Source organism: Pongo pygmaeus, chromosome 7, assembly GCF_028885625.2.
Source record: "Pongo pygmaeus isolate AG05252 chromosome 7, NHGRI_mPonPyg2-v2.0_pri, whole genome shotgun sequence".
NCBI classification, from domain to species: Eukaryota; Metazoa; Chordata; class Mammalia; order Primates; family Hominidae; genus Pongo; species Pongo pygmaeus.
Window position 1 is genome coordinate 155,261,750 of NC_072380.2, and position 13,175 is coordinate 155,274,924.

The window sequence follows — 13,175 nt, forward strand, 5'->3', positions numbered from 1 at the left end:
AAAAACACAAAAATTAGCTGGGCATGGTGATGGGCACCTGTAATCTCAGGTACTCAGGAGGCTGAGGCATGAGAATCACTTGAACCCAGGGGGCAGAAACTTCAGTGAGCCGAGATCACGCCACTGCACTCCAGCCTGGGAGACAGAGCAAGACTCCATCTCAAAAAAAAACAAAAAAAAACATTGGGGACAGGGTAGAGACGAGGGAACGGCCCTGGGGCAGCTGAGCTGGAACGGTGGTGATGGCTGTGGCAGTGGGGGTGCTGATGGCCACGGCCACGGCCATATGTCTGGCCTGAGGCCCATGCGTCTGGTAAGGCGCCAGCGTAGGTGAGGGGATAGGGAGGGTGCACGTGCAGGTGGCCTTGGGTGGCTGATGCGGCAGAGGGGCAGGGGATACAGAGCAGGGGAGAGGATGGTGAAACAAACAATGGTGGGCCATCAGCTTCCACTAAGGCCTGGCCGGGAAGACCCAGGGTGCTCTTGTCCCCACTACTGCATAAGCCAAGGAGAGCAAGAGTCCGGGTGGCCACACCAGCTCCCGGCACGTGGTCAGCACACGGCTGCTGCCCGAATGACTGAACACAGGTTCTGAGCCATGGAGCCACGTGAGGCTGGGTGCCAGGCCAGTCTGTGCCCATATACACATCAGCCTCCCTGTATCCTGCCTCGTGTGACGTCCCCGCTCCCATCACAGGCACAGGGGTCTGTTCCTCTCCTCCCTCCCAGCCCCAGACCCCAGGAACATACCGGGCAGGAGCTGCGCAGCAGCTCGGCCATCTGCTTCACGGAGCTGGCGCTGGCTGCGATAGTCTTGTTGGTCTCCTGCTGCGCCGTGTGCCTGGGGGCCGAGAAGGAGCCAGGAGCGAAGGCAGGGGAGGAAGGCAGCAGATATCAAGGGCCCAGAAGGGCGCAGCAAGCAGGGATGCACGGGCCGAGTGGGGGAGACAGAGACAGACGGATGGACAGGCGGAGAGAGGGCCAAGAGACACACAGAGACAGAGAAAACAGCAGAGAGGAAAACGAGTAGGGAAAGGGTAGCAAACAGAAAGAGGCAAAGGCTCAGAGAAAGAGAGAAGGGAACAGAGAAGAGAGCAGCAGTGACTCCCACAGAGAAAGAGGAGGGGGCCCATAAGCCAGGATAGGGAGGGACAGGCAGACACCCAGCAAGAGACGGGGAAGACGGGCAGACACACAGCAAGAGGCAGTGGGGGCAGAAAGGCAGGCAGAGAGAGATGGCGCAGGTAAGCTCTGGCTGGGGTGGGTGGCCCAGCCAGCCAGAACGGTGGCAGCCGGGCCCCACCAATCAGCCACTGTGAGGATCATCTTGCTCCCCCACTGCAACCACCTCCAAATACCCCACAGACAGGAGGCTGAGCCACGAGCCCTCCCTGCAGAAAGGGCCCTCTCGGGGCCAACTCTCCTCAGAAAGCCAGCAGGAGAATCAAGGCAACAGCGCCATGGCCCAGGGAGGCCAGCAGTCCTCACCCCCGTGCACACCTCTGAGGGACCCCGGGTGAGACGGTTCTCACACCCAGACCCAGTGAGACACAAGGAGGCCAGGACAGTCCCAGGTTACAGTTCCAAGCATGACCTCGAAAGCAACTGGGAAGACCAGCCCGTCTCCCGCTTGGGTTCGCCACCCCCATCCCTGGAGAGAGAAGCACCAGGGCAACGGTATCCCAGCCTGGCTGCAGGCACACGCACCAAGTGCAGGGAGGACCCTGGCCTGCTGGAAACTGGGGAGCCTCAGTGACCCTTTCAAGTATAGCCCAAAAGGCCCCTGCAGGCCCCTCAGGCATCACCCAGGACCTGCACCAAGCAGGCCTTGGGGCCGACACATGGGAGCGAGCCTGGCACCACCATCGCAGGCCAAGCCTACAGGAGCGGGGCCCACCTCCTGATACCCACCCTGGGCGGTCAGAGCCTGTGGCACACAGAGGAGTAAGACTGCCCCCCAGAACAGGCACCCAGCAGGCTAGAGAGGGTGTGGCCAAGGAGCGCAAGGAGGCATAAGGTTACCACAGACTAGGTGGGAACCGCGGGGACAGGAGCTTTCTTCCCCGGGGCCTTGGTCAGGGCCGCCTCCTCCTGCGGCTGGCGTCTGAGGCTTTGGAGAGCCTCCAGTGCCTCCAGCTCCCAAACACGCCTCTTCGGCCAACCACTGGCTTAACACTGTGAGAAGGATGCAGAAGCAGAGTGCCCCTCACCCCGGCTCCCACCAGTCCCCTCCTCACCCTGGGCTGCCACCCAGCCTCCTGTCCCTCTCCCTGGGCTGCCACTCGGCCTCCCGTCCCCGGCCCACTCACCACTGCATCCCCTCACATTTTGTGCACAGCAGGCCTGAGCGATTCTGCTAAAGACAGTTCAGATCTTGCCAGTCCAAACCTCAGAGCTCACCAACAGTTCCACATCTCATTCCAGTCAAAGCCAAAGTCCCTCTAGCGCTGCTCTAAGCCCACGCGGGGGGCCTCCCGCACCTGCAACTTCACCTCCCCACACCGCCCTCCTGCACCTCCGACTTCACCTCCCTACACTGCCCTCCTGCACCTGCAACTTCACCTCCCCACACCGCCCTCCTGCACCTCCGACTTCACCTCCCCACACCACCCTCCTGCACCTGCAACTTCACCTCCCCACACCGCCCTCCCACACCTGCCTGCAACTTCACCTCCCCACACCGCCCTCCTGCACCTCCGACTTCACCTCCCCACACCGCCTTCCTGCACCTGCAACTTCACCTCCCCACACCGCCCTCCTGCACCTGCAACTTCACCTCCCCACACCGCCCTCCTGCACCTCCGACTTCACCTCCCCACACCGCCCTCCTGCACCTGCAACTTCACCTCCCCACACTGTCCTCCTGCACCTCCGACTTCACCTCCCCACACCGCCCTCCTGCACCTGCAACTTCACCTCCCCACACCACCCCTAGGCTCTAGGCCCACGTGGGCAGCCTCCTGTACCTGCAACTTCACCTCCTCACACCGCTCCTGGGTTCACTTCACTCCTGGCCCATGAGTCTCTGCTGCTCCTGAATGAGCCGGACAAATCCCTGCCTTAACATTTTCCTAGGCCAGATGCAGACGACCAAGCCCTAGTTGCTGACCCAGGAGCAGCTGTCTGTGGTCACGCTGCCACCGTGGGCAACGCCCCCAGCACCAACACCTGCCCAGATAACTCCCCTGGGAGGGCCAGGCAGGTCACAGCTCATACTTTTCTCTGCTCCGCGCTGACCTCTCCACTCCTCTAGACTCCCATGTGGCAGGGGCTCTCACTCATGCCCCCACTGAAACATCCTCGTGGAGCCATTAGTGCTGGCACAAAGGCAGTCCGTTTCCTGTATGCAGTGGGTCAGGCTTTTCTCTTTCCAGGCAGGATCTCGTCTCATTTGTGCCTCCCTCACAAACTGTTAGCACCATGCAGGATCAAAGTGAACAAGGCCTCCTTACCCAACTTGGCAACACCCCAGGCATCAGATCACCCTGCCAAGTCCATCGTGGGAACAGGAGGTTGCCAACCAGAAAACCCAAGACATGATGAAGGGAGTGGGGAATGAGAGCCGCCAGTCAAGGAAGGGCAGCCAGGCAGAACGGCATTGCAGAGGGGCCACCTTCCATGATGCTCATCCCAATAAAAGGCCCGGAGGAGACCTCCACTTACAGCCATGGTACCAGGCAGTACCTCCTACCTCAAACAAGCAGAAAACACATTCTAAACAAACACACACACAAAGCTAAGGGATGCAGCTAAAACAGTACTTACAAGGAAATTACTGCTTTAAATTCTTATATTAGAAAAGAGAAAAGAATAAAATCAATGTCCAGAAAGTCCACCTAAAGAAGCCAGCAAATTAAACACAAAGGAAGTAGAACAGAGATAATAAAGGTCAGTTCAATAATTAAGAAAATAGCAAACAGACCAATAATAGAAACAATAAAATAAAAACCATTCAAAACATTACACAACTCTGCCTAGACAGGTCAAGAGGAAAAAAAACCACACTTGCAAATTACCAAGATCAAGAATGAAAGAGTGAACCTGACTACAGATCCAACATTAAAAGAACATTAAGGAAATACAAATCATACCAGGCCCATAAATTTGACAACTAAGATGAAATAGAAAATTCCTTAAAAGACATGAATTATATCAAAACTGTCTCAAAAAGAAATAGAAAACCTAAATAGCTCTATATGTATGGCAAGAATTAAATTTGTGTTTAAAAACATTGCTGCAAATACACAGGCACAACAGGCTTCAATATCAATATCATGCAATCCCCTAGAAAACAGAGAGGAGACACACATTGCATGAGGCTCACACTACCCTGATAACAAAACGCACACAGAGAATCTAAAGAAAAGAAACCCATATATCACTCACAAACCCAACAGCAAAAATCTTCAATACAATTTTAGAAAAACGAATTCAACAATATATGAAAGAGATAGTACACCATGACCAAGAGGTATTTGCCCAGAGGATACAAGGTTGGTTCAACATTCAAACATCGGTGAGTGTAATTCTCATATCAACAGAGCAAATTAAATAAGGAGAAAAATATCTTAAATTATGCAGAAAAAGCATGTGACAAAATTCAACACTCATTTTAGACTAAAACTTCCTTTAGTTTAATTCCTAGTTTCCTTAACTAGAAAAAAGAAGAGGACTCCCTCAACCTGATACAGAGAGGTTGCTAAGTAAAAAACAAAACAAACATCTAGGATACTTAGAGCAAAAGACGGAATGCTTCCCCGCAACATGGGGAACGAGGCAGGTACGCATGCTTTCACTACTTTTACTCCTCATACTGTAAGTTTACCTAGGAATAAGGGGGAAAGAACTAAGAAGCATAAAGATTGAAAATGAAGAGTAAAACCGTCTTCAGCCACAGAGACGTGTACACCTATATAGAAAATCCCAAGGAATCTAAAAAGAAGCTCCAGGAACTAAACAGCAAGTGAATCTATGCAGGTCACAGGATACAAGGAAGTGCACAGAAGCCACTTATATTTCTATGGAGTTGCAGCCAACGAGAGGAGAGGAACACAAATAAGAGAAAAGCCAGCCTGTGTCCGTGGGGTGGACGACGACATTGTTATGGAAGTCCAGCGTGGCCATGCCTGTGGGTTGGGCAACGATGTTGTTATGAAAGGCTGGCCTTACCGTGTCCGTGGGTTGGACCACATTACTATTATGAAAGGCTGGTCTGGTCGTGTTCATGGGCTGGATGATATTGTTATGAAAGGCCGGCCTGGCCGTGTCTGTGGGCTGATGATGATATTGTTATGAAAGGCTGGCCTTACCGTGTCCGTGGGTTGGACCACCATACTATTATGAAAGGCTGGTCTGGCCGTGTCTGTGGGCTGATGATGATACTGTTATGAAAGGCTGGCCTTACCATGTGCGTGGGTTGGACCACAATACTATCATGAAAGGCTGGTCTGGCCATGTCTGTGGGCTGGATGATATTGTTATGAAAGGCCGGCCTGGCCGTGTCTGTGGGCTGATGATGATACTGTTATGAAAGGCTGGCCTTACCGTGTCCGTGGGTTGGACCACCATACTATTATGAAAGGCTGGTCTGGCCGTGTCTGTGGGCTGATGATGATACTGTTATGAAAGGCTGGCCTTACCATGTGCGTGGGTTGGACCACAATACTATCATGAAAGGCTGGTCTGGCCATGTCTGTGGGCTGGATGATATTGTTATGAAAGGCCGGCCTGGCCGTGTCTGTGGGCTGATGATGATACTGTTATGAAAGGCTGGCCTTACCGTGTCCGTGGGTTGGACCACCATACTATTATGAAAGGCTGGTCTGGCCATGTCTGTGGGCTGATGATGATATTGTTATGAAAGGCTGGCCTTACCGTGTCTGTGGATTGGACCACAATACTATTATGAAAGGCTGGTCTGGTCGTGTTCATGGGCTGGATGATTTTGTTATGAAAGGCCGGCCTTACCGTGTCCGTGGGTTGGACCACAATACTATTATGAAAGGCTGGTCTGGCCATGTCTGTGGGCTGGATGATATTGTTATGAAAGGCCGGCCTTACCATGTGTGTGGGTTGGACCACAATACTATTATGAAAGGCCAGCCTGGCCGTGTCTGTGGGCTGATGATGATATTGTTATGATGCCAGTTCTTTAATTTATCCACAGATTCAAGGTAATCCCAAAAAATTATAGAAAGCTTTTTTTTAAAGAAATGATAATTGACAAGCTGATTCTAAAATGTATACTGAGTTACAAAGGGGTGTGAGAGGAGGAGATGCATTTGGGCAGCACGGGAGGCAGCACCAGCGTGGTTGGCTGAATGCCGTGGCATGGGGCGGGTGAAGCGAGGGACAGCTCGTGGCCACCTCCTGGGTCTTCAGAGTGGACGGTGAGCCATCGGGGACTCTCTGGAACTTCTGCCTCTTGCCAAAGTATGACAGACAACCTAAAGATGCACTTTCAGGCAGACTCCTGCTGGCATGGGGAGGCCTCGTAGGGGGCAACGGGGCAGCAAGGCCAAGTGTGGGTCCCACTGGAGGGGGCTCCTCCAGGAAATGGCAACTCCAATCTGAGGCTGGACACTGCTCCAAAGGCCAAGGTGCCTCAGCAAGGGCAACAGAGCAACCCAGGACCAGCAGGGCACTTGGCCCAAGGACACGGGAGCTCACACTGTCAGAGCCAGGGAGTCGCCATCCTCACTAGAGAACGGACCAATGATGTCAGCATTTCCACTCGCCATCAAGAGGCAGTAGCCACAACAGCAAATAGAGCGCCCCTCCCGCTTGTGTCTCACTTCCCCATCCATCCTCACGGCCACCGAGGGAGGGGGTCCCACTCCATCACCATCGTATGCATGGCTTGGGGAAGAGCAGTGGATCGAGTGCAGAGAGACGGATGAGACTGCACCTGTCTTAATGACCCCAACACCACAGCGAGGCCCATGTCAGTGAACCTGTGACCCTCACCTGCCCTGGACTGCTTCAGCCAGGAGCCAAGTGAGGCACAGAAAGCTGGAAACGCTAGCTGTACATTGAGAGAGCAGGCCCATCTCTCCACATTCAATGTGGGATACAGATGCAATGCCCGGAAGCATAACACCCATTTGTCGCCTCAAGAAAAGCTGGCCTGAGATTGAATCTGACGCATCAGCAGAGCCAAAAGAAACCAAGTGAACTGGAGCCTTCATCAAACTGCACCTGAAGCCCCACGACCGCTTTACAAAACCCACGTATCCCCACAAAGCCAGCTCTGCATGGTTTTGGTGAAAGGCCAGGCAGGCGGCTACAGGGTCCAGGAAACCTGACCCAAGCATCCCTCTCCCAGCACTCCTGTGCGAGGCCTGCACAGCTGCTGGCTCGGTGGCTCCTGCACCACCAGCCAGGTAGTGCCATTGCTGCCAGCAGTCAGGTGACTGAGGAGTCTGTGAGGCCTGCCTGTGGGGTGTGTCACCTGAGGCCCATTTGCCCTAGCACCCTGCCCTAGTCTGCCGGGGCCGGAACTGACCTGAGTACAGAGGCTCTCTCATTTGCTTGTCATTATTTCAGATGTCGTTTAGAAGCACCTCATGTCCTGCATATCTCATACCTGCTCATTTACCCCCACGGCCACCTGTCTTTCACAGACGAAGACACAAGGTCCTGAGTCACAAAAGCACCTGCAGGCCGGAGCTGGTGAGCTGGGGTGGGCAGAGGTAGGGTCAGGACCAGCCCAGGCTCCCTGGCACCAGGCCCTGAGCTCTCCCAGCCTCCATGCCAGCTCCCAGGTGACACACTCGCCCTGGAAGACACCCTGCTGCGCTGCCCGCTCCAGACCCAAGTGGTTAATCGGCACTCCCGTCCCTCTGCCCGTGTTCTCAGTGACTGCAGCGCCCCTGCCGGTCCCTCGGCTGAGGGGCTGTGGGAAGAGCCTGTGGCTGGGCTGCTTTGATTTCTTGGTTCCGGCCCTTTCCCAGTAGGTACACTGCCCCGTCCTAGACCTGGCAACGTTCCAGGAGTGACTCCATGTAGACCACGGCCCACCTTCATGAGCGGGTGACGCCCAAGTCAACACAACACAGTGGTGTTGGCGCACAGACCCAGGGACCGCCCACAGTGGAAGAGGTGGCCAGGGCGAGTGGGCCGGCAAGGCCTGGAGTGAGAGGGCCTGGAAGTGAGGCCGGCAGAGGGCAGCGCGGGCAGAAGCCGGAGGCCGTGGGGCTGGAGGACATGGTGTGGCCATGAGACAGGTCTACAGTCGTGAGGGTCATGCTGGACAGACCTGAAAGGCCACAGCCCAGACTGTGGGTTTTACTTCACTGGGAGGAGGCCACTGGAGCATCCTGAGCAGGAACCGATGTGATCAGATCCACATTTTTAAAGATCACTTTGAGCTCTGCATAGAGAATCCACTGTCGGGGGCAAGACCTGGGGTGGGGAGGCCAAGAGGAGACAGTGCAGGAGCCCAGGGGCCAAGGCTGGGCCTAGACCAGAAGGTGGAGAGGAGGGTGAAAAGTGCGTGGACAGGGGGCAGCTCAAGAGGAGTGGACAGGCCAGCCCAGCCCATGACCAGTCAGGGCAGGGGTGGGGTGGGGTCCTGGAGGTCCCTTCCTTGGCCTGGGACTGACAGGGAGACCCCAGGTCAGTCCAGAAGGACCCTAAGTTAGTAGGCAAGAAGGTAGCAGGGCTGGAGGGACACCTGGGGTTCTGAGGCCCCACTGAGGAGGGATTCTGAGCTGTGGGATATGCAACACCACCAAGGGAGGGGAGGAGGTCAAAGAGGAAAAGAGGCTGGAGCAGATGGATCAAGAACCAGCACCAGCGAAGGCCAGGGCCCCAGAGAGCATGAGACGGATGAGGAACCAGCACCGTGAAGGGGAGGGCCCCAGAGAGCATGAGACGGATAAGGAACCAGTGCCAGCGAAGGCCAGGGCCCCAGAGAGCATGAGACGGATGAGGAACCAGTGCCAGCGAAGGCCAGGGCCCCAGAGAGCATGAGACGGATAAGGAACCAGTGCCAGCGAAGGCCAGGGCCCCAGAGAGCATGAGACGGATGAGGAACCAGCACCGTGAAGGCGAGGGCCCCAGAGAGCATGAGACGGATAAGGAACCAGCGCCAGCGAAGGCCAGGGCCCCAGAGAGCATGAGACGGATGAGGAACCAGCACCGTGAAGGGGAGGGCCCCAGAGAGCATGAGACGGATGAGGAACCAGTGCCAGCAAAGGCGAGGGCCCCGGAGAGCATGAAACGGATGAGGAACCAGCGCCAGCAAAGGCCAGGGCCCCAGAGAGCATGAGACGGATGAGGAACCAGCGCCAGCAAAGGCCAGGGCCCCAGAGAGCATGAGACGGATGAGGAACCAGCACCAGCGAAGGCCCTGGAAAGCATGGGCTGCACAACAGGAGGAAACTTCTAGAAGGAATGAACTCAACAGTAAAAAGAAAAATACCTGATCAGGACATGGGCAAAGGATCTGAATAGACATTCCTTCCAAGAAGATATACAAATGGCTAACAAGCAAATGAAAAGATGCTTGAAACCTTCAATCACCAGGAAAATGCAAATGAGATCACCACAAGACCCCACTTCGCACCCACTAGGATAGCCACATCCAAAAGACATATAACAACAAGTGCTGGCAGTGAGGTGGGGAGACAGAAACCCTCCAACACTGCTGGCAGGGGTGTAAAATGGGGCAGCCGCTTTGGAAAGTCTGGCAGTTCCTCAAAGGGTTACACAAAGAGCCACCGTATAACCCAGCAAGTCTGGTCCTGGGGATATATCCAAGACAGGTGAAAATCTACACCCACGCAAACACCTACCGCAAACATTCACTGCAGCTTTATCTATCGTGGTCAAAATGAAGTCACCCAAATGCCCACCAGCTGGTGAATGGGTCCTTCCTTACAGTGGGACAGAAGGGTGCAGTTCTGCACAAGCTGGTGAATGGGTCTGTCCTCACAGTGGACAGAGAGGGGGCAGTTCTATATCAGCTGGTGAATGGGTCCATCCTTACAGCGGGAGAGGGGCACGGTTCTGTACCAGCTGGCGAATGGGTGCATCCTCACAGTGGGACTGAGGGGCACAGTTCTGCACAAGCTGGTGAATGGGTCCATCCTTACAGAGGGACAGAGGGGTGCAATTCTGCACCAGCTGGCAAATGGGTCTGTCCTTACATATGGAGGGCACTGTGAGCCCTCTCTGGCCCCCTCACAGAGCCCTCCATCTGGCACTCCAGGAGGTCAGCTCTTCACACCCTGTTGGCCACCCCTCTGCCACAGGGACTTGCCTTCAATCAATTGGGATGGGATGAACCGCACACACGGATCATGGTCCTGCCCTGCTTAAGCTCTCACTGCAGGAGGCGGGGCTATCAGGACTAAGCCCCTCAAAGAGCAGCCAAGCACGGGCCCACGGTGCTGCATGATCATCATCCAAGGCTCCTTGAGCCCTTCTGGTGCTGATTCTAACAGACAAATCCCAGGCCAGGAAGGAGAGCACACCTCACGCGGAGCAGCAACTTAGCTCACCCAGACCCCACTCCCATCGCTGCATGCTGGGCAGTGGGCCAGCAGACCCTCAGCAGCCACCTCTAATGCATCCCCACCAGGGCCATCCAACCTACAGCCTCACCACACTGGGGAAGTGAGAGAGAGGCATCGCTGCGTGCCCCAGGCAGATCAGAGAACGCGGCCCACGGGAACAAGTCCAAAAGCCCCAAGGGGAACGGGTCCTCTGTGCCACTGTGGAAAGTAAAAAATTTCCTCTTCAAAGTTTCCCTTCTTACTAAAGAATAAATCATAAGTGTTAGAAATAATAGTTTTTTTAAAAAAACTAACTTCCTTCAAGCCTCCTTGCTTTTATACTAATAGCTCTTTGTTAAACCCTATCCTATGTAGCTGCTAGATATAAGGGAATAAGTACATCCTATGTCCTTGTACTTTAACCAAGATATTTGTTCTAAACATGCTCAAGCATGTCCCAGCTCACAGCCTATGTGCCCTCCTTATTTGGAAATGTTATTACTTTTCTAAGTTCTTTCGCAAGCAACTTCCTCTTTTCCTTTTGTTCTCCATTACCTTTACCTATTCAGGAAAGTTTTAAGTTGTTAGCCAATCAGGTCTAAAGGACCCAATGCATAAGGGATAAATATTCTTGCCTTTCTTTGTTCAATTGTGCTCTCGTGGCAGGACTGCTAACAGGCAGCACTCCTAACAGGCAGCACCCCTTGTGCAGAACATAAAATTGCCTTGCTGAGAAAATTCTTTGTCTGAGTGCTAGTTCTTCTTTTTGGCACCAAGGAACAAGCATTTCTGACAGCCACACACCAGGGGATGCACCGGCCCACAAACCATCTCCAGATCGTGACGGCCCCCAGGTGGAAGGGAATAGAGCCCAGACAGGAGTGCATGAGCCGAGCTGCCACTGAGCCCCGCCCACGGGATTGCAACGTGGCCACTGGACTCCAGTGTGGGGTCTGTGACAGGGAGGCCCGGGGCGGGTCCGCACACAAGTGACAGAAATGACCTGGCCACACCGGCCTTGCATGGGATCAGAGAAATGGGCCCCATCTGGTGAGGTTTTTCTGGAGCTGAAAATATTCAGGTGGAAGGACCACCTTCCCTCCGGAGACTGGGTCCCTCCTACACTGCAGGGCTGGAAAGCCTTTTCCCTGATGAAATGATGGTGGCCGTGGATGAAGGTATATTCTTTAAATGTCCTCAGTTGGTGACTTCGTCAATGTGGAGGAAATACAGAACTGGCGACCATGTTGGTCTGAAAAGTTATTTTTAAATGTTAACAGTCCATGATATGGGAGCATCAAAGGGGCCACAGAAGACTCTAGATAAGCCATGACAAGCAGGCTAGGCCCACAGCCAGCCACGCAGGGAGGGTCGGAAAAGCAGTAAGGCGAGACTTTCCAGACCTGAGAGCTAAGGCCAGCCCAGGGGAGAGCCAAGGTGCTGGGATACTCGGTCCTCAGACCAGGACAGTCTCCTACTCCACGCTGGGGCCCCCTCTCCTCTCCAAGGCCCACAGCGGGTGGTGTCGGTCTTCAGCTAACCAGGCCGGACGGCCCAGGATGCGCACATGAGGGCCAGGGTCCTGAAGTGCCCGTCCCACCTGGCCCTTGTGACCTAACCCAGGAGTCAGGCAGCGACACAAAGATCTAAGCACAACAGCTTCGCTGGGAACTCTGCTCACCACACTGAAGAGATGAGAGAGCCACAGACTCGGCCCAGAGTTACACAAGTTATCTGCATCAGCAGGGCCCTCTGAGAGGCCACGCGTTTCCTGAGCCCGAGCACCCCAGAGCCCAGGTGTGACCAGCAGGCCCACAGTCCCTCGCTGAGCTCTGACTCTGCGAATATGCGTGGGTGTGAGGAAGACTGGCAGGGAATATCGACATGCTAACAGCAGTTCCCAGGCATCCTGTGTCCAAATTCCCTATCATGAGCCTACGTCACTGTCACATCAGAAAACACTAAGTTTCAGTTTTATAAAAGAGCTTAAAAAAAAAAAAAGCTAAGAATAGAATTGCCCGGAACATCTGCAAAGGGTGCTCCGCAGCTGGTGTGTGAGGCTGTGTGGCAGGGCGTCTGTGGATTTTGAACGGAGCCGCTGTGAGGAGGAGCAGAGACTCCAGCACCCTCCACCCCTGTGGGAGCCGTGGCCCTCCCAGCCTTCTCAGTTCTGGCCCTTTCAGGGTGCGAGGCTGGTGTGGCCACCAGTTCCGCACAGAGGAGTCCGAGGACAACGTCCCAAAGCAGTGGCCTGGGGCTGGCTGGGTTTCTTGGGGCTGCAGGCATCCTGCTCACTGCAGGGCGGGACACAGGCCAGCACAGGAGGTCACAGTAGCAAGTGCAGTGGGGGACAGCTGGAGGGGTAAAGTATAGACTGCTAGCATCCCCTCAGACCCCAGAGTGCCACTCTAACCACACCCAGGGCAGATGCTCCCTTCCCTCCCCTCCCCAGCCCAGCCAGGGCTCGGACTTAGCAGACAGCACTCGAGGCACCTCTCCCCATCCCAGACCAGCCCAACCCAGGGCAGGCCGCTGGGCACCCCTCGAGGAAAGTCCAGTGGGAGCCCACCAAGTCTCAGCTCCCCAAAAGGGCAGAAGCAAGATCGGACGCCCCACTCCAACCTAGCCCATGGCTGTGCAAATGGCACATCTGTGTCACCTCCTGTGCCCATAGCT

At 54.9% G+C, this 13,175-nt stretch overlaps 1 protein-coding gene across 28 annotated transcripts in view; it reads right to left on the reverse strand.

Moving 5' to 3' along the window:
• TSNARE1 (t-SNARE domain containing 1) overlaps positions 1–13,175 on the reverse strand; it is a 141,594-nt gene that overhangs the window by 49,607 nt on the left and 78,812 nt on the right. For all 28 annotated transcript variants that reach the window (XR_010127309.1, XR_010127310.1, XM_063669147.1 and 25 more), the window contains one exon: positions 751–841. Coding sequence is in view for 26 of the 28 variants with exons in the window: in XM_063669147.1 (XP_063525217.1) it covers positions 751–841 (91 nt within the window). In the remaining 2 variants the exon portion in view is untranslated. The remainder of the gene's footprint in view (positions 1–750; positions 842–13,175) is intronic.